The sequence below is a fragment of the Phlebotomus argentipes genome, unplaced genomic scaffold (assembly GCF_947086385.1).
Source record: "Phlebotomus argentipes unplaced genomic scaffold, Phlebotomus argentipes genome assembly scaffold_18, whole genome shotgun sequence".
NCBI lineage: Eukaryota > Metazoa > Arthropoda > Insecta > Diptera > Psychodidae > Phlebotomus > Phlebotomus argentipes.
Window position 1 is genome coordinate 15,259,932 of NW_026776177.1, and position 26,233 is coordinate 15,286,164.

General features: G+C 39.7%; 1 protein-coding gene across 3 annotated transcripts; it reads left to right on the forward strand.

Moving 5' to 3' along the window:
- The first annotated feature begins 288 nt into the window (after positions 1-288).
- On the forward strand, positions 289-25,815 carry LOC132259355 (uncharacterized). 3 transcript variants are annotated; one of them, XM_059756951.1, is made up of 6 exons: positions 289-596; positions 9,337-9,458; positions 11,915-12,175; positions 14,676-14,852; positions 22,992-23,426; positions 24,009-25,815. In XM_059756951.1, exons 4-6 carry the CDS (start codon positions 14,676-14,678, stop codon positions 24,537-24,539), a joined length of 1,143 nt encoding a protein of 380 aa, XP_059612934.1. In that variant the 5' UTR covers positions 289-596; positions 9,337-9,458; positions 11,915-12,175; the 3' UTR covers positions 24,540-25,815. The 3 variants fall into 3 exon arrangements, with proteins under 3 accessions (XP_059612934.1, XP_059612932.1, XP_059612933.1); XM_059756950.1 differs by lacking the exon at positions 289-596 and adding an exon at positions 9,250-9,263; XM_059756949.1 differs by lacking the exons at positions 9,337-9,458; positions 11,915-12,175.
- Positions 25,816-26,233: the final 418 nt, after the last annotated feature.

Here is a 26,233-nt window from a genome sequence, read left to right on the forward strand (position 1 = left end):
ATGTCCTTGCCGGGATGGGTTGGGCGGGCGGCTAAAGAGGGCTAATTAGGTGCTGGTGATCAGGAGGGGGTCTCCTTTTGGCCTCTGGCGTCCACAAACAAATCATACTCGCGCCCTCTCTTCCCACTCTCGTTCCTCGGCGTCTCTCTTTTTACACTGTTCCCGCATGAATGAGCGAGTGGAAGGCTTCCGTAGAGTGGGAGCTCGATCATCGCGTTTGTGGTTTAGCGTGCACTCTCGACTCCATGCCTCACACACTGCCTTTTAGTTTTGTTGAAGACTCTCGACGGCTCAGACGTACTTGCAGTCGCCCTGTAGCGGTGTGGCTTTCTTCACGCAATTATCGAGTGTGTTGTTCGCGGTGCAAAAGACTGAGGATTATCCAGTGTCTCAATTAATTGCTGAACGACAACTCTCTAGAGGAAGGAGATTCCTAGCAAAAGACATCAAGAAACGTGAAAGAACGCTGACAAAAAAGTTATGATTTGTGTGTGATTCAATTAAGTGAGTTCCATAAGAGAAATTTTCATTAGCATCGTTGTTTTTTGGACGAGGAATAATTGTGTTCTCTCCCAACTTGGCGGCTCGAACACAGGGTGAGTTACTCCACATCTCTCCTCCTCGGTCATTGAGGCATTTCATGAGATTAATGCGCCCACTTCTGGAGGCGCACTCCAGACAAAAAAGAGCCCCCAAGTCCATGGCGCACAAGATGAGAAAGATCATGCCGAGAGTGAAAGATCACACAAGAATCATTTCAACTGAGGAATTTGTAACAATTTAGATGATAATGAACCCAAGTTCGTCGACAATTCACCATGTCTTTTTAATTGGAAATCATTGAGAAAAATGTGGTGACCAAGACGGTTTTTCCACACCAAGTTTCGCTGCACTTTCAAGAGGATCTCCGCGTGGCGGTGTCTTTCCGAGAATCATTACATCATCGATTGTCGTCACTTTTCTGCTAGTTTATTAATTCAATTGTTAATTATTTACCCACAAATACTTGCATAATTACTTGTTTTGCTCCTCTTAACGATATTTTTTCTCCTCTACACTTGTGGCAAATTCCCGTCAAGTCACCCACGTAATCCGTGCTCACAACGTCTATTTACCTGTTCTTCGCGCGCTGTGAGGTAAAATTGACGCGTTTTTGCTCCTCCCGATATCAATCGCGCATTTATAATTGCTGAGAAAGACTTGAACAACTTTATTTTTAAACTATTGGGAATTTTTGAGAGGATTTCACAGAGGGATTTACAAAAAAAACAAGTTTGTGCTTCTGTGGATTTGCCTATGGATTATTGCGTCAATGAATATGTAATCTATATAGGATTATGTGTTGTTTTAAACGTGACGCTCGCGATGCCCAGAGAGAGTGACTTTGTCGCAAATTATCTCATAAAGAGCACAACCTGAAAAGCTGCAAATTGTGAACCAGTTTAAAACTTTATATGATATTTAAAGCCAGCTGAAAAGCCAGAGTGTGTAATCATCTCTTACTTTTTCCCCAATGCATGCATCCCATAATTATAAATGAAAAGCAGAGCAGTCTGCAAAGTCTATTTGCACACATTCACCAATAAAAATGCTGCTCCAATGAATACAGAAGCTATTTTTTTCCCAGAATTGTGCAAATATGAGATATATTTTTGCGATTACACATGAAAAAACGAGATGGAAATTAAATGGCTTATGGGAATTGGAAATGAGGAAGTAATTTTTCAAATACTCTGGCCGAGATGGTGAAAAAAAATTCAGCAGATGCAAGAGATTGCGCCAGAGCCCATTGATTTAATTGCATATTGCTAAGTGAAATGTTACTTGGTGATAATTGCCACTTAGAGTTGAGGTGTAGAGAAGATTTGCTTCTGACTTAATGAGTTCGAATGATGGAGAAAGAATTGAACATGCATTTAGTGCAATTTAGTGCTAATTTGCAATGCTTCTCCGCCACTTTTTGTGGCCTCTTTGGTTGGCCAAATGGAGAAAATTGTGTGACTCTGCTGGAGTGTTTTCTCATACAGCATACATATTTCTAAAACCCAGATGAGGAATCCGGGTTGTTTTTTCTGCCCCAGCGTGGACTTTTTCCATGCGATGACATGGATAAAAAGCCATGGTCCCAAATGTGCAGATGTTTCCCACAGTCTGAACACAGCGAGATCCTCATGCAGAAGGGCAGTTTTGCTTAAATATTTACCCAATATATGGTTTTCCCTCAGCTACGAAAATTGATCCCGTCGCATATACATATATGGTCTATTTTATATCAAAGAAGCAGTGTCTACTGGTAAATTGAAGAGTGTGTATTGTGTATTTAGATAACCTCAGTGCGACAGACGAAAATAAACAGCGATAATCAAGCGAGAGGAAAAAAGTGAAACTTGTATCAAAGATCAAATAACAGAAAAATTCTTCAAGTGTTATTCCATAAGTTTGACCGAGCAAACATTGAATTTAAATTTGCTGAGTATCACATGAATTTGTAATAAAATATAAATAGACGTGGCGACGAATAATGCCGATGAATTCATAATTGTGATTTCTGCAAAAGTATGGGCAAAAAATTGCAGGAATGTGACTATTCAAACCAAATCTTAAAGCACAAAACTGATAGAATTTCCTTCAAGAGCGCTTCTTCGTCGACAAGGGTGACTCTTTAGCATGCGAAAAATTTTGTTTACGCAAATAAATTAATTCACATTTCATTTTCCTGCGTTGGTTATATGGACCAAAACTCGTGGCAGTGTTTGGAAAGCCGAGTCTTGCCAAAGTTCAGCCAATGTTTGCTTTTCTCCTCTCCGTGGACTCACAAAAGCTTGTCAAGAATTCATAAATTCTCTGAAATGTTTTTAGTCATTCATTATTCATGGCACTTGTGGAGAATATTTGCAATTTTATTGTTATTTAATGTGTCTGTTGCATTCTTTTTCACACAGAGTCACTCAAAATGCCTCTCTTGTTAGGCTATTTGGACAAAAGTGTGCCCTTTGCGTCATCCTCTTCTAAATTGCAATTTATTCTTGCATTGTGCTAAAAATATTTATTCACCTTTCCATTGAAGTGATCTTGAGGCTCAATTTTACCTTAGAGTGGATTTTTTGCTCTTTAATGTGTAATTCCATATAATTGCTTTCCTTGCAGAAAAGGGCACTTTTATGCACTGTAAAGATACTTGGAAAAAAGCTCTCAATGCTTTCCAGCACATTATAATACTTTTTTGCCTTTTCGTTACACTTTTATTGTAATAAAAACTCGACACGATACTTAATTGATGGAACACTTGTGAATTATGTCAAAGTGAATTCTTTATCCAATTCCCAAGTCCGATTCGTACATTTGCCAGCACTAATTAAGATATTTCCCTTTTGTCTGGAGGGTTTTACGCGAATGTGAAGCACAATAGACGATGTAAAAAAATCCACTGATGTATTTTTCATCCGCAAGAGACGAGTTGTGGTAGAAAAAATTAATTGGCCATATTGCCAGAGGACACATTTCCTCGGGAATTGAGAGACAGCAGAGATGAACATGGTTGGAGAAATCCACTAAAAGTCATATGTATGATCATGTAAGTGGAATAACCTCCACCTTGTGTTCAACATGTGGTAATGTCTCTGGAGTGACAATTTTCTACGGACAATTAACATGTAAAATTGTCTCCCTCATCCCAAAATTCACTGCATGAGGAATTTCAAGTGCTGGTCATCCGGAAATAACAACCGTAAGACGATTTACACAGTCAATTTCTTCAGATTATTATTCAGAAGCAATTATTTATTTAACACAACTTCCCACGATACTTCCAAAAATGTTTGTTTGCAATGAGATTACGGGGCGCCTCGCAAGGAGGGATGATTGCACTTTACAGCTTCCACAGCAAATAAATCTCAAAAGTTTGTCATGGGAATTTGTGGCTTTCGCCAGCGATACACAAAGTTTCGTTATAACATCTTCGAAATTAAGCTTGAACTTGCCAAGAAAATACATTACACATGATAAATTGCTCGGTAAGTTACTCAAGACTGATCACTTTACACTTACAATATAGATTTTCCCAAAATGTACAGAAATCAATTCCACTTAAACGTCCAATTCTCTTTAGGAAGATGAAAAGTATAAACACGGTGCACGTTTCCGAGATGTGGGTGTGTTTTAAAGTGTCACTTGGTTGTTGCAGAGCGATTTAAATCATCCTTGGCACTCGACGGTCAGAAAAAGTAGTGAGAAAATTCGGCAGGATAGTATATTTGGCTCAGAGACTCGTGCAATAAATTTGCGGCAAGCCGTGTAAATGTGTCGGTTCCTGGAGAGCACCGACGAAGCCGTCATTGTGGCTTTTCCACCCTTCGTAGGGTGAAACCACGGACCACTCCCATCTTCTGGGGTTAGTTGCTATTCTGCGCGGCTCCGAAGTCATGAGTTTCGACTTATCGCTCGAGTCAATGTCCCGCGCTCAAAAGCTGGGAGAGTCCCTCCTCGGCTCCGGTCAATTAAGCCTAATTAAAAAGAACATCGACCGGAAAGTGCAGAGACTTGCGTAAGATTTTGAGGGGGCTTGGAAGTGCATAGAGGCGCGGGCCCTCGTGACACGTGTCGCGTGTAGGACGAGGGAGAGACCTTGTTTGGCAATTTTTTATCACACAGTGAAGAGAAACCACATCTATTCCTCTAGGCCGTAAATTAATGCGGCTCCCTTTCTCCTGAATAAGTCACATTCTGGTCACAGTGTTGAATTTTCTCAATGAGCCCACACACAAAATCTGAATGCGCGCCATATGGCTATACCTTTCCTAATATCGAATCCATTCACCGTTTTGATGGATTCACCCACACTCGCCGGTGGAGCCCAATTTCATTCATTTTTCTGACCACACAGCAACCCACACGTCGGAGAGACACTTTTCTTACACCTTCGGGCATACCCTAAATTACAGCATGGTATTTAAATGCTGCTCAATCTTGTGCCGTTCACACCATCTCGATAGGTGACACGGCGAAGAAACTGGATCTACGGCATTTTTTCCCTACCACCGCGGAGTCTCTTGAACCGTCAAATATTGTGAAATATATCACATCGACTTGATCCATGTAATTATCACAGATTCCTCCGCAATCATTCTGAGAATCCCGGGAATTTGATCATCACAGAAAAGAATCCCTCCGAAAGGGTCTGAGTGGGAAATCTCTCTGCATTGTTATGTAACTCCATGTGGAGGAATAAGCAAATAATTCTGATTGATGAAGCAGTGCCTTTTGTTAGATAGAATCAAAGGAAAGAATTTCTCCCAAACATTCGATATCTCTTCAATTGGATTCCCGTCTGTCGCTGTAAATTGAGATAACAATTAAATTCCTTCCATGTGTGTCGCTTGTTTAGTCTATGGATATGTCGTTTAATGCTATGCTATACACCTCTCAAATCAATTACTTATCATAAAATTATCGTTTCGCTCTTTACACTCTGAAGAAAAATGACTTCAGGCCCTTTTAGGCGACGAATTTCCACTCAGTGTGAGATTTATAGTGGGACGAAGTGACTCGGACGACATTTCAGGAGACAAGACGGCTTTCTTTCATCCTGGCTCTTAATGAAAAGGATAAGATACGCTACTCAAATCCTTATTGTTCTCCTCTTCTCGTCTATTGTCCTAATTAAAAGTAGATTTATTGTGTATTCCAAGTGTGAGATTAGAAGTGTAAGTGGCCTAACTTAAGTAGTAAAACATGCATAAAAAATAAATTTGTCACCGAACTGAAAGTCTGTTAATAGCTGCATATTTAATTTAATGCCACAACACGTGGGCTGACCTAAACCACCCTGTAGATTGATTTATTCTGCCGATTTCACTAAACTTTAATTGCCAAATCACATCGATTAATACACCAATCTCTCGTCTAAGACTAATCGAATTTTCCTATCTTCACATTCTAAATTTCTATGGCCCTTTTAATTGATTCTCCAATTTCCGAAATTAAATTAGATAATGTTAATCACCAATCTATATTCCAAGAATATCTCTCGCCAAGTTCGGATTTACCTCATGTCTTTCTCATTAGCACCTGCTCATCAGATGGGCGCTCGAGGAATGTTTTGGGCGTTTCTGTGTAACTCCTCGGATGTCTTGTAATCCAGCCTGAGAAAGCCGGCTTACTCAAACATCGATTGAACTGTTGGAAAGTCTCCCTCGCAGTTCAAGCGCACTTTTTCCTCCAAGACACTTCTAATTGATGTGCTTCCTGTGCCGAGAATAATTATGACAAATTGATTGATCAATTGACGCTCGTGCAAATTAAATTCCAATTCATGTAATTATTCAATTATCATAGATCTGTTGCATCGAGTCTCGTGAAAGTTTTCTACTTTATGGGCTCTGGGAGGTGTTTTTTGCTTGACCATCGGTGGTCTTTTGTTGTCCGGGGCACGCCAGAGTGAAAAGAGGAAAAGGCCAGAGTCATTGAGGTAATGAGATCAACAGAATTGTGCAGATAGTGATTCTTCTTGCTCACGAATGATCAAGCCTGAGAAAAAGATGCAAAGCGTGTGAATTTTAATATTATTTATTCCCTCCTCAAAGTCACATATAAAGTAATACAGCACAGAGAGAGAGAGAGACAATTCGCCATTGTTGAGGTATTCTTGCCATTGCCATGCAAGGGTGTCTAACTGAGATTCATAAATATCATTAATTTTGTGTATATTGTTCAACTAGTAAATGTGGCACACAGTCACAGGGGAAAAAACGATAGCATTTGAGTGTCACTTCGGAGAAAGAGTTGTGTACTTCTCGCTCTCTTCGTGCAATTATGCTGTTTATCTTTGAAATTGAACTCAATGTTGCAAAAGACGATTACTTCTCGCTGGAAAAACACTTGCAGCATCTCGCGTAGAATTTATTATGTGGAATTTCGAGGCACTGGAGAATTGTTTTTGCGCAATGCAATGCATTTTGTAATGGTGTCTTCCCTCATACAACATTTGCGCTTAATCTTATTCGCGAGGATTTTCTCATCTTTCCCGCCAAAGACAATTTCTCAGGTTCTAGATGCTTCTGTTGTCGACAGTTAGACAAGAGTTTCGCGTTGTTATCGGTGTCATTGAAGCTCTTCATGTCTCATTTAATGAGAAAGAATTTGATAGCATTAATATTGTTGGTATTTTTCTGCGAGGCACAGTTATATTAATGTACAAATGCACATATAAAATGTAATTTGAAAACCATTTTATTAAAAAGGATTTTTACACTCCACTTTCCATGTATTTTAAAAATAGAGACGAATTTAATTAAAATCCCAACTGTGTGTAAGAGTTTGTCTATAAAGTTTTCCATTTGTATGTGTGCACTTATTTCTGAAACGTGCTGAAAAAGAGAACGATAGCAATGGTGAGGTGAATTAAATGGAAACTCGAAATACGTACAGTTCTTGCTAAGCACTCGTAAAATGGACCATTTCCATATATAATCTAATGAATTGGAGCAAAAATCAAATTACAGAGTCCATCGAATTTTAATTGATTTAATTTTACTATAGTTTAGATTTAATTTATAAACAAGGGACTATTCGCAAACACCCAATTTTGAATATGTTATAATAGAAAATTTACGTGCCAAATAAACAACACTGTTTACATGTTTTTGAATTTCATCATGTAATTAACAAATCAATCTTTCAAAATTAGCCCTGAAAATTGTTCACCTCTGGATCAAATTTGCATTACGCTCTCGCTCTATTCTTTACGTCTTTTCGTGATTTTCTTATGAGAACCCAGAGAAAAAACGTTTGTCATGAGGTAATTCAGCGAATCCCTGACTTTTTCCGTGAGGATGAAGAACAGATTATTGATGGAAGAGGGAGGAAGGTCTCAATTACACATTCTTGTGGTCACACCGAATCCATCCGCCGTGGATAAGCGAAAAACGGGCCTGAGAAGAAGGATTCAATTTCTCATTCTCACGCTTTATTACATGCTCCACTGAGCAGCGGGTTACACTGGAAATGTCGATTTAAAATTGACCTCTGAGGAATGCCAAAGACGCGTACTGGGCATTGCACGGAGGAATTCACAAGTAACGACAGTCGAAAAGTGAAAGACTTCCTCTATCCTCCTGGACAGTGACAGACCGTCTGTGAATACTAAAGAGGCCAGAGATGCAGCCAGGCAACCTGTGAGGTTTAAATTGGCTTCAGACATTTGCATTCTCGCGCGCAACTTCCGTTGTCACCTGAATCTTCGTATTCAGAGGTGTCTCTGATGGACAATGTGGAGGTTGGGTAAAAAGGTGTCTTCATATATAGGTATATTATCAATTCCCCGGGGAACTTGTTATTCAAGAGACAGAAGACACCTTTCCACTCGCCTTTCCACATATTCGGAGTCAGGAAAGGTAACCCTATGCGACTGAATGAGTGATTCTCAAGGAGCTCTGAGAATTTTTCCTTCCGTGTCGCACACGTGCGCCTTTTTAGCCACCCTCGCAATTGGAACCCCATAAAGATCTATGGTGTAAAAAGATGTACTTGTAGTCTCTGGTGGAATATAGAAGTGTTAAATTAAATGGGTCCCAGCGAGAGGAGTGAAATTGGAGGTGATATACGGGAGTTTTTAGGGTAAAACAAAGAAGGAGGAAAACAGCAACAGTGACAAATTTCACGTTCGTATGCGGCTTATATTGATAGTGGGTGGGTTTTGTTAGAACAAGCCAGAGAGCACAATGCGTCGAGTTGAAAATATCGCGTGTGACAGATGGGAGATAAAATTGTATTATATACGGCCATAAATTTCCCAATGGATTTTTATTGGGTTTAAAATCTGCATTTTGTAGTTGACACATAAAAGGCGTATTGAGTGCTTGATTGCTTACTGGCTGATGTCAGCCAGTTGCAACCAATTCTCAATTGAACACTTTAAGATCTGCAAAAACACGTGAAGAAAGTGTTTTGCATAAATACAGATTACCTCTCAAAATTTGCATTTGGGGCAAATTCACTCTCTGGATGATTGTAATAAAAGTACCCTTTCGTGGATTACCGCACAGATAATTTCAGCTTATCTCTGTAATTTATGGGCAAATTTAATCATCTTTTACAGTCACTTTGATTGCGACATTTCATTACATCAATTTGTAATTGCGAATAAAAGTTTTACGACAACATATGGATGCAGAACATCTTCTATCCATGTGTGAGAAGTGCAGCTCTGAAGTGGATGTGGGTGACGTTACAGGGCGTGCTGAAAGTGTATCTGGTTGAACAAGGGGGTAAAATCACCATGCGTAACGTAATAATGTGATATTGCCATTTGTTGACTGGGAAAATACTCCCTCTTTGCAGGAAGTGCCGCATATCTCTCATCAATATCGATTGTTTGCCTCTCCATCGCGGAAGCCCAAACAGTGGATCTGAATCTACCTGCATCCATGTGTGGCGGAGAATTGGCCTAGAAGATGCGTGGTGTGCGTGGGATTGAGGGGCCTGGTGTCAATTGAGAAGACATATCCGGTGCTTTGTTGAAAATTGCGTGATCACACACGATTACAATGGAACTCTATGGAATTAACACTAAAGTTCCGCAATGAAAGACACTTGTGAGACTCTGAAATGTTGTCACTATCGAGTCTCCGAGGCTGGGAAGACTCTCCAATGTTGGAGCATCCCACCAGCGAAGAAAGATGAGAACAACTGCTCCATTTATCCAATTCCCATTATCATTCATGTTGAATTATCTTCTAAGCACTTAACTTCTGTGTGCTGCTTTTTTGTCGATGAGGCCCACATTCTCTCTCAGTCTATGAAGCCACATTTGTAATTTCACTCCACGACGAGAGAGTGGAAATTCTAGGGAGCAAATGGCATTTTCAACATATGTAGACTCTTAACATCTCAGTTGACTCCCCTTTCATTTGTGATTCTACAGAAACGGTCTGGAATTAGAACTATTGTGAGATTCCTGGAATGATTTAGGACTGGCATAATAACTCTCATCACAGCAATTATTCACACAATCTGCTTCTTGATAATGTTAAATAAAGACGCTGTGGCCCAGAAGAGAAATTTTGGCGCTAAAATTCCTTCGTCGCGTGGCACCGCTGCAGACGAATCTTCACAATGCAACCACCTAATTAGACCAACAGCACAGTGTTAACCATTCATTAGGCAACTCCATAAAGTGAACTTCTCTTTCACCGTAAATCAATTAGCACACACATCAAAATTATTGAAGTTTCATCTGCACACAAAAGAAAGTCTTAGATAACAAGTGAAGAATTTAGAAGAAGACAAAATGAATATTCCATATCCAAGTCCACTTTAAGTCATCCACATGGCAAGTTTGAGGGAACATTATGTGCATAAAAGTGCAATTTTAGATAAGGAAACTATTTATAAATTCCATCACCACTGCTTCCTCTGCAGTCGCAACTTTGCGACCGTCTCAGCATCCAGTCCAAGTGTTGTTTGGCGTAGTCACATGCTCACGAGAGCAAGTTATTAGTGTAAACTTGTGATGTAGCTCAACATTACTGTAACTTGTTACTCGTGACATGTGGAATTTACATATTCACCTTCTCAAAATTGAACTTAATGTGACAGTGAATCAAGTAGGAATGGGATTATTGCCATTCCTTCTCAATTGTGTGATTTACGAGTGAAATACTCCGGATGCAGTTGAGTGTCGCCGTAGTATATTCACAAATCCTATTTCTCAGCATGTCTCTTTGTTGGGCTGAGGAGGTGTTAAATCCGAGGGTTTTTGCGCCTCTCCGTCCACACGAGTCCTTGTATGGAATGCCGGGGCACTCAAATATACCTGCCAAACAAGAGAATTCTCTTCACTTTGACCTTTTTTCTTCCGTCTGTATCGGATATTGATACCCAAAATCACTTTGTTCTCCGCCAGCCTCTTTCGTGACAAATCGCGCTCCTCTCTATCCATCTTCATACTGGCTCAAAGAGGTTCTCTTTTTGTTACTACAGACCCTTCCACAAGTGAATGGACAGTCTTTCTGGAGGTCAGGAAGTTCATTGGATTTCATTGTTGATGAGGAACACAAGTTAACAATAAATTTGTCTAGCATTTTCTATACAAAAAAAAGGAAAGAGAAATTTCGTGGCGACTTTTTGTGAGAAAAATAGGAGTTTATTGTATTTTGATTTGCACAATGATGAAACAGTTTTTATTGCATTCCAATTTCCAATTGATTGTTTTTCATTTATCTTACATGCGAATATAGGAAAAGAAGAAATCAATAGTCAAACGATTACCGGCTAATGGCAAAATCACAGTAGGTTATCAAGATCTCAATATTATTTCTACAATATTCGATCCGTTTCCGATAGTAGGCACTGTACATTTTTTGGAGGAAAAAGAAACTGTATTTTGGGGAAATTGGACCACGGATGGCTGAAAATGAGAGAGCGAGCTCCACCTTAGGCTAGTATGCGGGTGAAGAAGGGCTAAACAATATTGTCTGAGCTGTTTGACGAATGGATACAAGCTTGTGTACAATATGAGGTTGTCGTCATGGTCTTTCTTGATCAACCAAGCATATCTCCGTGATTCTCTATTCTACATTAAAGTGATTTTCTCATTTTATTCGCAGTCTTCCCTCACTCCCGCATTGTCTCTGAGATTTTGCCTGTCTCTCGACTTGTCTAACATGAGCAGTCACACAAGGAAATCATGACGCTCTCCTTGAAACACTCTGCAAATCTCAGCAAATCTGCCGTGTGTGTTCAATTGAAACATCTCTGTTCCCCTAAAAAAGAATCACGGTTTATTTTTGTTGCCTCGCCATCGATGAAAAAACGCTCGTCTCACTTGAATTACTCCCTTGACTGCATATGAATACGATGTGAATTGATCGAAGATATATGTCTGTATTTATCAAATGTGAGATTTCGCAAAATCCAGCACTGGGAAAAAGGGCTTTTCCGCTCGTGAGGAGATATGGAAAAAAAATATTTAAAGAAATGCTGAATTCTCTACACAAAGGCTTGATGCCAGAAATAGAAAGGATTCTTCCAATTGAATTAATGTGGACACTAAAAAATGAAACCAACTCGGCGTGCAGGCAATAATTTGATGAGTTGGTGGTTTTCATTCCATCTTTCGACGCTTCGGGTCGAAAAGAGCCACTTCTGAAGGGAAATTATTCAGCATTTAATAGAGGAAGTGAGTTCCACTTTTTATCAATTTCTATATTTATTTCGTGATTATATAATTTTGTCAAATGAGACTGGATAGCTTGGCCATTGAATCCATTGGAATGTTTCGTTTTATCCATGCTGTGATACAAAAAAAAAAACATGCAAATCAGAGAGATTTCAGATGAGTTTTCATGCTTGAGCATTCCACAGATTTGTCAAAGGCACTCATAATTTCCAACACTGAAGCTCTGTTTTTGTCATGAAATTGAATTATTAAATAAAAACAGAAAAATGTGTACGAAATATATTACATAAATACACGGACACCCAATTGAAATGCGACGTAGGGTTGGAAAGAGGATAAAGGGATGAATTAACTACGTTTGTCATTCGCTCTGATTTTCCTCTTTGCCACATTTTTGCTTTGCCAGAATATTTTTCGGACAGTTCCAACGAAAGCGACCTTGCGCACCTTCACATTGTGCTTATGCAAAATCGATGAATTAATATTTTGCACGAATTTGAAATTCATGCAGATGAGATAAAATATTACACTGAAAGATAGTCGTAATTAATTTTTTCGGACAGTTTTGTGTGAACTCTTTCTTTCACTCACACGAGAATTTTTTCCCATCGGTGAAAAGAGCGACATTTTCCGTTTTCTGCCCATGTATAAAATTTATCTACTCTCCTTCCTTCTTTCTCTTTTATTTTAATGTCCACCTCGGTTCCCTGTCGTGTGTGTGTTGCGTCGTAGGGAAAAAATCCACATAAGCGGCGACGAAGAAGAGTGGGAAAAATTGCCAAGATATAAAAATAAATTATACACTTGAAGATCACCTTCGATATCCGGTGTCGGGTGAATGAATCAGTTGGGCGCAAGGTGATGCTTTCACGAGGATTCCTGTACACTTGGGAGGAACGACTTTGAGGAATGCACAACAACTCGGAATTAAGCATTCAAATTGACATCATAATTTAAATGAGATTAAGGCACTATTTAAATCACGGCCTAATCGATTTCCGTGCGGGTATTTATCACCTCATTTACAAATTTGTCGAGAGCCTCACAATATCAGATGAGATATTTCCAACACTCCTAATACTCATCATCGCTGATTTTCAGTTCAGTCTAATTAGGCTTCTTCAAATCTAGTTCATGCAGAGCAAGTTCTCGTTAGCCGCTGAAAATGACACTGATCTCATAAGCGCTTATGTAAGAGCTATCAAGCGCCATGGAGAAGAGACGAATTCGATTGAGGGCTGAGCGGTGAATGTACTGCTTCAGTACAGCGCGCTCTTCCCTTGCGAGCCTGACAGTTTTACTCCAGAGTTGTAAAAGTACCACGACAGGGATTACCTCGGAGTGTTTGGGTGGAATGTGGAGAGCAATCTGGAGCTGGATGTAGAGAATACTCGAGAGGAAATAGGAGAGATGGGCTGCTCTCGATAAGACTCACTCTTGGAATGTGGAGAGTGTCATCGACGAAGGCTTTCCAATCTCACTTTCAGCCTCTCTGCGCACACACAATTATCCTAAATTGATGTCAATTGCTGCGTTCATTTTCGTGGGACATCCAAAAACTCCACTGGAGGCAAATGACCAGACAATAAATCTCTCTCGAGTGTTTAGTAATATATCGATTTTGTCCGTAATCGAACACGATGTGTGCTTTGGACTCTTTGCTCACGCCATGCACGCAACTTTCTGGGGCAATCGACATTTTAGATGATTACGCATAATTAAAATGTCTTTTTTCCTCTGTTTCTGTTTCGTTCCACTCAATCTGGAATGTCATCTCTTGCGTCTCAATGGTGTGTCTCAAATGTTCACAGCGCGAGATTGTGGAGAAAATTCTCAGACTCACGAGACAATTTTCTCAAGAGAGATATAACAAAACGAGATCTATTATTCTGTAAGTCAAGTGGCTTCTTTTCCGCGCAAAACTCGTGCATATTTTACTGAGAAAAAGTGCCATCCTAAAGAATGCTCTTGAGACAATTTTGGGTTTTGTTGGGGCGCGTCTCCGTAAATGCCTATAAAAAATTCACATTGTGATGTTTTGAGGGCGAAAGGGGATTGTGGTCGTCAAATTAACTGCTACAAATCTAACACAAATTCGCTCTTTTTGCAACTTTATCTGTATCACGACCTATTTCCAAGTATACGACTCAATATAATTTAATGACTCTTGCAGAAGGAGTGCACTCATGAAACTGATCTCATTGTACATCTCCCCGTGAAGATTCATATATCAATTTATATAATTATCGCAGTGAGAAGTAATCCTCATGGAGAAGAATTTCTGCATCAAGTCCACAGAGAGTAATGCAATTTGTGTGAAATGCCAGCATTGTTCGCGATATTCTTGTGTGATCCACATTTGAAATTGATAAAATAAAATGGGCGGCGTGAATGTCTCATGCTCCATTAAATCAATACAGAATGCAATGTTTTCAATTTATAAGAAATGATGATTCAGATATTTGTGAGACGGTTCATTGACACTCAATCTGTTTCGCAGATGCTGAAGCACGTTCAAATATCGCCTCTTCGCAACCGATCGGACTCCCTGTCACTGCGCTCCAACACGTCATGCTCGTCTTCGCTGTGCGGCAGTCCAGAGCCCAGCGATGACCTGCCCGCGAGAAGTCCATCGAGGGCCTCGAGCTACTCCAGCCTCAGCGACACAGTCCCACAGGTAAGTCCGCCACTTCCGCTCACCTTCTGGGATGATGGTGACTTTTTTCCCAATCTCTCCGCCGCTTATCTTATCACGCTGCTTGTTTTTCTCCTCGTGTGACCAGGGCCAACAGAAAAGCGCCCGAGGAGATGAGAGTGTCATAAACAAGACCCCTCTGAGGTTCTTAATTTCCCCGCATTCATATACCGATGGAGGCAATGAAATATTCACCATACTCCGCTGCTCAACAATATATTGAGATAGTCTTACATAATGAAATTGCTTCCTCCAAACTCTCAAATCCCAGACTCACAATGAAAAATCTCTGTGAATTGCGTTTTCAATGGAATTCCCTCGTTTTCCTCCTCTCGAGACTCTCCTTGATTATGCTCACAAAAAATGCGACTGGAAGATATTACGAGACATCTGGTTTATTGGATGGCGCAGAGAATCTTTCATCGAATTAATTTTTCTTGGCTTCTGTTCTTCATTTCATTCTCCGCCGTATTCATCTCTGCACACCCACAATTTTGAGCGGAAATTTTTAATAGCTTCCATATGCCCTTCTCTTCACGCTGCGTGCGATACCATCGGAGCCTTCGAGAGGCATCTCAATGGTCCTCCGGGAAGATTTCACTCTGTTATGCTGTTGCCGGTTTATCTTTCTCCCAGGCAAATAACAAATACATCTCCAGCCCCGTCTGAAGGGCGTTCAAGTTCCACGATTTCCTCCATTTGCCACGCTATAGTTATCAAATTTGAAATCGACGGAGCAAAATATTTGCTGAGCGCGCTATTCATCTTATCGCTAAAGGGTCAAAACAGTTAGGAAAGGCAGCAGTTCTTTACACTTCACATCATTTTAAAATTAAATCATTCCCACTTGCGAGCCTCTCTGTGGATTTGCTGAAGGGAGAGAAATTTCTCAGTGTTGGTGAGAGAAAAGAAATATAGAAAATCCTCAACAGGAAGTGCCAATAGGTGCATCCCGAGCGTCGACTCAAGAGCATCGACTCTGCATGCCTGCGACGTGATAATGTCAAGAAATTCAATTGAAACTGGTTATTGTGGCGAATTAATTAGCGATCTATCATTTAACGGACAATTGAGGCGATTACTGAACCTATGACGGCATCCCATGATGAAACATCAACATTGTCTACGCTCGTCGCCGCTCATCAATGTTTATTTCATTTGACCATTTCCTTTTGGATTTTCTTTTGCTAATTTCGATGCCGATGATGGTCTTAATGGCATGAGGACGGGATGGGCCGGCGAAGGCGAACGCTGGCACAATGGGATCTTTTGAGTAAAATTGTAGATGGGAAGGAACAGAATGAGAGCCATTTGGTCACAGTTGAGTGTGATTCAAGGAAGGAGAAATTCGATATCCCTGGCGTGAGGAAAAAACAACACATTATAAGGGAGAGAAAAGTTGTTCAGCAAAAGTCTTACCGCCTTCTATGCTTTCTGAGAAATGCGCATTCTTGGGGCGCTTCTTGTGCCATGTGTCTGAAAAGACAAAAAAAACAGGAAGCACGTGTTCATTGTTCGATAGAATCCAGAGCTACACTAGCTCTTCCTGCGAGGACGAGAGAGAATTTTTAGTTAAATTACTTCCCGAAATTATCCCCCAGTCCACGATTGACACGTCTGAGTAATCTCGTGATTTTTACAGCTTTTCCGCCATCATGCCAGATAGATGATACTCAGGTGGAGGGAATATTAAATTTCATTGCCGAAGGAACATGCTGGGCGGCCAGTGCTCAGTATTCACTGAAAAATTGAAGAGAACTGGAATCCTGGGGCCCTCGTCACTTTTATATCGCCCGTGACATAAAGTGCTTTCAGCAGTTTTCGCCGTCTCGACTCACGTTGAATGTCACATTAGAGTTGCAAATGTTGTTTGTTATGGTTCGTGCTGTTTATAATTTTCCCACTGAAATTTTATCTCCACTCCCTTGCTCCTCTTAAGCTCTTTTTGCACCATTTTCGCACACTTTAGGATTACTTCCGGAGGGAGCCTTTTCTGAAAATGTTGCCTTCGACTTGATGTTTGCTCCCTGGAGTTCAGTGATGTTGCAATGCTAGGCTAGAAATGGTTAGGATACATGATTGGATTAGAAGGACATCTAATATTGTCTAGAGTCTCTTCGTGGCCTTATTTTACGCTTAACACTAAGACCAAATATAAAGGAGAATTTGGCGGGAAAGCTGAGTAAATCGATTTGAAATGCCGGGAAAATTGAATAGAAGATTGAATTCTAAAGCTCAGAAATTATATTATCCGTAGATCCACATTCACTTGCAATATGTGAGAAACCACCCCATCTTAAATCCCATCATTCGCCTTATAAACACATCCAATGAGTATTTTTAAATTTCTCCTCTTTTCTCTCTTCCCAATTTTCCACACCGGAAAACAATTTAATGTAGTGGGAGCGATTGAATATAATTGTTTCGCCTAGTTTTTGCTCTCCACCCAAATCTCCGACATTTCTATGGATTGTTTTTTATTATGCCTATATTTTCAACTATAAATAATTCCATTTTCCTCTTGCATCTCTCCCGTTTTTCTGTTTATGTTGGCAATCAGTCACGTTCCACAACACACGGAGTGCACTAATGTTGCGTGGGTCTTTTTGTCGCGGGCCCTTTTTTTGCCGACCCCATCCAATAATCATAGTAATTGTTGCCAGTGCTAAAATCAACGTTGAAGTTGACGAGGAAAAAGTCTAAATGGTAGAGGAAGGAAAAGCACATTATATCTGTTGAAATTATGGACAATATGGGCTCGCAGTGCCTTTTGTTATGTGAGGAAACACATGTGAAATTGTTCATGTGTGTCGCATTTGAAACTAGAGATTATATGCAGATATATTACGACTCTTAATAATATCTAAAGTACAGAAGATATGGCCAGGAATTTCTAAGGTATAATTTGCAAGAGTTGTTTCGTAAAGTCCTCTTAAGCCTGAGTATCTAATTAGGACTTTACTTTTGATTTCCCCAAGTACATAGGATTTCATTATCACGCCTTTTCTCAGTGGTTTATTAAGTCACTTGATAAGGGGGTGAAGGATGGCCTAAGCCAGCAGAGGTTTCTTCAAATTAATATCAATTCCGAATCTCATTTGTTACTCGCAACTCCCCAGTCGCCATGCAACATTTTCGGTTCCTGGCGTAATCAGGCAGGAACTCATTCATTCATACTATGTCTTGTCCTCCACTCTCGGCGGAGGCATAAAGCGGATGTGGCTGGTGTGTTGAATGTCTTTCCAGAGACAGATATTGTTCTTTGCCGCCACTTTCGCTATTTATGGACACTCGCCTCTGCCTCTTCCGCCGCCAGGGGTGGCAGGAAAACTCCACTCCTGGCGGAGGCTTTGTCACTTTTCGGTTTCTCGAGGGACATTCGAGTGAATGGGGTGAAAGAGAGTGAAAGTGAAAGTGAAAGACATAGGATGAAAAATATCTCAGAGCGTCTTACATAAGCATTTGCGAGACGCTGAAAAATACAAGCAATATATTTTTTGAATAAAATATGGGACATTGTCGTGACATTGCTTTCAGAGATGAAATGTATTCAGCCTCTCGGCGAAATGCTGCAGAGACATTCGATGTGATAAAAACTTTTCTGGGAAAATCATTGGCTAGACTAAACAAATCGATTGTCTCGATTATATATATTTGAGTGATTTTGGAGAAATGATTCAATTTCATTGGATTGACCTTTCAGGTCGATGTTGCGCAGTTTTCTTACAGTATAGCTATAGGAAAACACTGTGTCTATTTGAAGTCTTTATTAATATTGAATTGTGCGAACGCTTGGTTGAGACACTTCATCCCGCCCTCCAGCATGAATATGCGAGTGAATAAGATGACAAACAAGTGATTATGATTCAGAAGCTTGCTCGTCATGTCGATGAAGGACGCACTAGGGCGAGTTCAAGTGCCCTGACCTCTTTTGAAATGTTCCAAGAATTCCAATTTGCCAATTTCCCGGATATCGAGATATGCGTGGCGGTGAAAAAAGCTTGAATGACTTCAGTGGCGTTGAAAATTGAGATGAAAGATTGCAGAGAAGTATCACGTATTGAGCTTGTTTTTCCTCCCAGCACATATTTCTCATGTGCCGAATGGGAAGCGATGTGGAGAAAATAGAGGAAGACAGAACCACAAAGGGGATGCGATAAATTTCCTCAATTAAGCAATGCGACATATTTAAGAATCCATCTTCTAGTTTGTGCTCAACGGGATGATCCACCAGTCGGAGCTCAATTGGAGATGATTTTCTCATTCGTCTCAACTGATTGATTGGTTAATGCTGTTTCCGCTGGAGAGATTTATTTCCTTCTTGAGCTCTGGAGAGAAAAAAAATGTTTATTTATAAATTCTGACTATGTTTTGGGGACGAGTGTGAGCACGTACTCATGGAGCAGGAAATAATGTAATTTACATCAATTGAAGCACGAGCATGAATGAAATCCACCCACGACGAAATGACGAAATGATTCTCTCGAGATGCTACTCCGGTGATGGGGGGAAATGCGTGGCCCTGAGAGAAAAAGAGAAAAGTGCTTCAATATCCGGTCGTTGTTCTTTGATCTTCCCTCTTTTCCTTCCCTACCTCAATATGTTTATATTTCTTTCTCTCGAGCGGCGAAATTAATGATCATGAAAAGATGCTTCTCGTCTTATGATTATTTCAACAAGAAACCAAGTGCTGATCTAATTATTGACGGACATTCCGTTTTGAGGACCATTGATTCACAAATATACTTTTCTTGAGAAATTTTCATGCAAATTTCCGCACAATTTCCTGTCGATTTGCTGTCGGGCGTTTTGAAAGTACCTTCGCCATGGCAACTCCACATATGTATGTGTGTTAAGAGGATGAAGGGATATGCATTTAGGATATCATCTTATACCTGGGATAAACCCTTTTTCAGTCACTCTCTCGAGTGAGTGAGAAAGTATCACATGTGCACGAAATCCGGCCCGGATGCAGTCTCCTCAGCTCCATTATGAATAATTCCATCTTCTATTTTCCCTTCAATTTGAGAAACATATCGCATGCTAAGCTGCGACTCATATTCCACGGCATACAAGACAATTCACTTATACCTGCATGATTTTTTCATCCAATAAACACCAAACGGCTGCCGAGAAACCGTCTCTATGCCACCCACAATTCCAACTTCCATCACTTTTGATATTCTGAGAAAGTCCTCTCGAGCATGCTAAAAGAAGTTTTTCCACATGTTTGCGAAGAATTCTGTGAATTCACACGCAAATCCATGCTTTTTCCGATACTTCGCTGTAAATCTTTTTGTGGGAAAATCTCTAAGGGCGGCCCAGAGGGCGCCAAGTGCAAAGTTGAATTTTACAAGTAAACATTCAACAATAAAACACCCCCTACAACCGTTTGATGGGGTGCTATTGTGGCTTTAACGAAGGGTTTGGCTACCACTTGAAATTTTCCATTTCGCGTTTTTACCACGAAACGTCTCAAGTTGATGACGGTTAGATGCCAAAAATAAACCAGATATAATACATATTACACGCCAAATACAGAAACGCACGTTCTTATTGTTGAGGCTAATTAGTGGAAAATATGTTGGGATTTTCTGGGATGCTGGATACATTTGTTTATGCTTCCATGAATTTTGACTGTATCCAAAGTGGATGATAAAAGATCTCCAACTCATTACCCTGTTCCGGTCCACGTGAAATCTTATCGGATATTTTGCATAATTAACTGCCTAATGTACAGATAATCGGGTAATCTCAATTTGAGAAAGTGAGATAGTGTCTGTTAATTATGCAATTATCAGGCTGATTCTCTCTGCTTACGTTCAACTTGTTGAATAATAATTAATATGTTAATCAATATAAGGGATAATGTGTTGACTTTTTAAAATCAAATCGATCTTAAAGTAGCTTTTCAAACATACACAGCAGCGGCATTTAGCGTTGAAATTTTGAATCCTCTTATCTTTTTCAACTGTGCAAAACAAGCATAATTCCAATATTGTATATGGTCTAAAGTAGCTGAATCTCTTCCCAATTTATTTGTACGGATCACATATTTTTGCATGTTTTTGTGAGTTTTTTTCTGATGCCTAACATGGCTCTTGACACTCCCTGCAAACGAGGGTTTCCATAAGAAAGCTGAGAGTTTTGGGAAAGAGTGAGAAATCGAAGCGGGATTGAGTTTCAATCTGCAGACTGTTTCTCCGTGGCTCCCCAATATTATTACACATAATATTTGAGATGATGGATTTCTGGGTATGATTTTCCATTTGCAATGTAATAACATTAGGAGAAATGGTGTTGATGTTCATACAAATTTTCTTCACTCTTTCTCGTCTCGTCTCTTGTGACAAAGGAGTCGGAGAAATGAAATATTCAAGAAAGTTGACTTTTTTCAACTTTTCTTGGCTTTATTTTACAAAAAATATGATGAGCAAGTGATGTTTTCGGAGGTGGCAAGCCCAAAAAATACAATCAAGAGTGCTATTTTCTTGTCTAACAATCCTCTTTGGCTTCTTCTTCCGCAATTTCCTGTCATTTCTTTGAACTACACTCTTATGTGCTAAGGGACAATCCTATTCACTGTCGGAGAAAGTATAATTCCTGATTCCCGCTTGCCGGCAGTCATTTCGCTGCTATGTAAATTTCCACAATTGTTGGGAGTAAATATTTGTACAGCATTTTCTTGATTTGAAAGTATGTGTACATTTTTCAGGAAATTAAGGAGCTTCTTGGACAGAGAAAATTTCACTAATTAAAAGCGAACATTTTTATTTACACCATAAAGTTTTCAATATAAAGTTGGAATGTGGAGAAAATTTGTCAACTACTTTCTGAGGATGTTCCTTAATTAAAGGAAGTGTGTTTAATTCTGAAAAAGTGCAAATGCCTAAAGTGATAAATCAAGTTTCCAATTTCTTCTTCACTGGAGCTCATTACTTTACATTCAACGGCACTTTTTGGCACGGTTTCGAGAGGCAATATTTCGAATGTCGAAGAAATTGTCTGAAGAATTAATTCTGATAAATTATAGGGTATCCTCGGAACCGTCATTAGTATTTTCTTTTTCTTGCAAATCATTTTACTTTCCCTCTCAAAATTTTACTGCTTTTGAGCATTTTTCACAATTATGAGCAAAATATTCAGTTTCACAACTCCGTGAATTCTATAAATCATTTTACTGCCCATTTAGACTCTCTCCTTGTTTCGGCTAATCTCGAATTCAGGGCAGAAATACGCGTCCTTAATCGTCGGTCGTTTACTTAATGAAAATTATATCTGTCCGTAATTAATGTGACACAAATTGCTATTAAAACTCGAGTGGTGGATAAGGAATTTATCCCAATTTGCGAGGCTTTGAAGGATTTAAAGGGCAGTTCAACTTTAATCGGGGAATTTCTCAAGAGATGCATCTTTAAGTGTAGAAATTTCAAGGATTCGGATTTCATTGAGAATTCCACTAAATTGTGGTTTCAAGTTCTGATGGATCAATAACACCTGAGATGTCTTCGTTCTCCCCTAATTTTCCCCATTGATGAGTAATTTCCAAAATGTTATGCCAATTTAGCCGAAAACCACGGTCTTAATTAAATTGCCTTGAGAATTGTATGTCGAGTGATTTAGGAGTTTGAATGGTTTCATTGTGATGAAAAGTTTATTATGGAATGTTTGGGTGAAATTCGCTAGAGGCATTCTGACCAGATTCTCGCCTATTGCGCTCCTCGAAATGCGATGACAATTTTCATAAACTTTTATGGGCGGCCCTTTGTGTCGATGGTAGATTGTAGGGAAATTTTGAGGCAAATGCGCCAATTCCGAGACTGAAAATATGCCTGTTTACCCAGTTTTTGCACTTTAAAGCAACCCGTTTGCTCTTCCTGTCGCGAGAGTTGGGGAAGGAAGCCCTGAAGTTGATCAGCAACTTGTCAATATCTAGTCTTCGATGGGTCTGTTTTTTTCCCTACGACTTGTGCGAGAGGAAATGAATTAAATTGCACGTGTTCGGGAGATGTAATGGGGAAGAACCATATAGCGATAAGATTGAGAGTGTGAATAAATAGGAATTTGATTTATTTTCGCAATTTCCTCTCACCAGCCTTTCTCTTCTTCCACTTTTTGCAGACGACGATTAAGATATTCACCACATGCCTGAAGATCGACATTGAATACAAGACGCTGGGCATTCAGTGGGACTCCACGAGTCGCGAGATCGTGGCGCAAGTCTTGAGGCGCTGCAAGATTCGTCATAAGGACCCCAGACTCTTCTACCTGTCCATGGAGGTCACAGTGCGCCGAGCTGGCGTGAAGACGCTCCTGGTGTTGGATGATGAGGCACGTCCGGCGATCTTACAGGCGTGCCACCCCAAAGGTGACTCACGATTCTGCCTACAGCTCAAGGCGGGCGGCCTCGTGCGCGTCCACACTTCAGCCCTGCAGCCACTGTCACAGTACAAGAGCCTCCTCATATCTGAGGAGACCACGTCGGACGAAGTTCTGGGATTGCTCCTCACCACGTACAATTCTGCTGAACCAGTTGAGCAATTCTCCCTCTACGAGGTAAGATTATTGCCATTCCTTCACTCCCTATTTTTCATCATAAGTCTCTCTCCGCACGACAATTGCAAATGCTGGACCAGATTCTTCAATATCTTGCGTGATTGATTTGGAAATTGATTTTGAAGAAACCTTCACTTCTCTTTTTTAGAGAATGTAACTCAAACAACTGACAATATTCTGTCGAAGCGAAAGCGATAAAAATTGATAGTGCTTTATATTGCTTCGTATAAAATATTTTATAAAGAAATATATAATTTTATTGATGACATTTCCAACACTTAGCTTAAAGGCACTGCACAATTTCCCATGGCTGTATAAGCATAATCTATCAATAAGCTTTGTCAACATGCAATAGTGTAAATCAATATTGAAATCGACAATTAAGACATTAAATTGGACTTTCAATTGCTCAGGGGGTTTTATTGTTGAGAAAGCTTCAAGGGTGATAAATTTAATCATCTCATGTCGGAATTGAATTCACAAATTGGTGCATAAACCTCTAAACTATCTAATTAATTCTGGTGTTTCCAATGCTCATTTTGCTATTTCGTTCGTTTATACATGTTATCTTGTAATTTACAGGTGTGTCCGAGTCAGGAGTATCAGCGAAAACTGCATCCGGACGATTTACCACTGCGTGCTCAGGTGCAGCGACAACAGCGCGGGGAAACATGCCATTTCCTGGTGCGTCGCAACCCCAATTACCCTCGTCGGCGGCAGATTTTGCCTCCGATCCAGGAGAGCAATCCATCTCTGGCCGCAGATCAAACAACGCCAGCCAAGGCGGAAGAGACAAAGGCCGAGGGGTTGACCGTTAAAAGCAACGATGATGTTGGCAAAGGTATTTGCAAAATGTGCAAGAACAGCTTCAAATCGTGCGAGTATTGCAACAAAAGCTCCCCGAGGGATAAAGCGGCCAACAGTGTTTCATCCCACCCTTCACCATCATTAACATACCATCCGGTGTACAACATCAGGGAAATTAGGACTGTTTGTCACTCATTTTCATCTCTCGGTATGGACAAAAAGCTGCTGGACATCAACATGAAACCGCCTGGACAGCGGCGAGGACAGACAAAGAGCCGACCTTATGGAAATTTTGTGTATATCTGAATCAGTTTATCTCGAATATTGTTCATTTAGCGATGATTACGAACTCACTTTAATCCACCTACACACATGTTACAATTTACCCTCAAACGCGAGAGAGTATTTTTATACATAATTGTATTCATTTAAAATTCACAAGGCATTTCTATTTAAGGGATGTTTCAGGGCAAATTTGGCACCAAACATGGCTCGGAAACATCGTTTGCCAAGGAGGAACAAGAGAAGACCAAAATACTAGTCACATTCATATCAAATATAAATGTATTTCATCTAGCTATCGAGGCATAATATAAAAGTAATGGCAAGATTAATGTATAAAGTTTCGCATATGGCCTAACTTAGTGAAATCACACCGAGAGTTTGCCTTTTTCCGCCAAATTAACCACGCAATTGCGAACAAATTGGTCGGATAAATTGATTTATTTCATCACCTTTTGCAGAGCTCTCAAGAGGTCTATAAATCCAAGAGAAGCACATTAAAATAATCTTTTTGTCGTACATTTACGAATTGTCGTGGGTGTCCCCTTGAGAATGGCATTTGACAAGAGATTTTTTGATGTTTTGGAATATTTTCGCATGTATTGAATTCCTCGAACGCATTTGCTTTGATGTTTGTTATTTTTACAAGCTTTGCAACAATTTTCCTCTTAATTCATAAATCTTATAAGAATTCATGGAAATTAAAAAGTTAATAAACTCAAGAAAACTTTCTAAATACTTTTACAACTTCATACGGTTATGAAACGTCATTCAATTTATTTTCCCTGGCGGAAAGCTAAAAAAAAGAAGGAATATTGATTTGTCAGGAAAAGCTTCAAAGCCTTGTTCCAAACTCTTTCCCGAGTCGGAAGTTTTACATGTAAAGTCCTTCTGAGTAATGCGAAAATGGCGCTTGAGGAATTCGAAAAGAAAATTCTAATAAAGAATTAATTACTCTTCCCCTCTCGATGTTTTTGTTATTAGAACGTCTTTCTAGAAAATTATACCACAGCGAGTATGGTAATTTATAACAAATATCTTGTATATCTTGTAACATTAAAATTATCTCAACCTTATAATCTCAATTGAAGCATTTTATAGAATACATAAAACAAATAGGCTCTTAGTTCTTTGTAAGAAAATATAGCACTTCTAAAGACAACAGTGTTGGCCAAAGAAATGACAAAAACAAGTAATAATAAAGTGTAAGCAAAGAAGTAACATAGAAATATGTATATTTTATAGTATCGAAATAAAAGCAGCGTCTAGAATCTAGAAGAGTGAAATTGAAAATTATTTCTGGGGTTTCACTCCACAGGGATTTCCTCTCCACCTTCTCAATTTGCTGGATAATTTTAGATGCCTTGCCGAAAAAAGCTCCTCCGGGTTTTAACGAGTTTTCCCAGTTCCCGGAGAATGGGATATGGAATTTCTGAATTGGTTTTTGATGTGAATTTTTCGTGGGTCGCGACACTTTAAGTGATTTGAGTGACTGTGAATAAATAGCCGAGAGAAAAACATCAAAACTTCGGAAATAAAAATGTCTTCACAGTTGGGTGAAAACATGAGGAGGAGAGTGTGCGGAAAAATGAATATTCGGCTAAAATGTTTTTACAGGCCATCACAAGGATATTTGGCTATTTTCAGTTGCAGCCACAGTTTGTTTGTATAGCCAATTTCTCTCTCGGAGCCTCAATCTGCTTATTGTGCGACTTTCT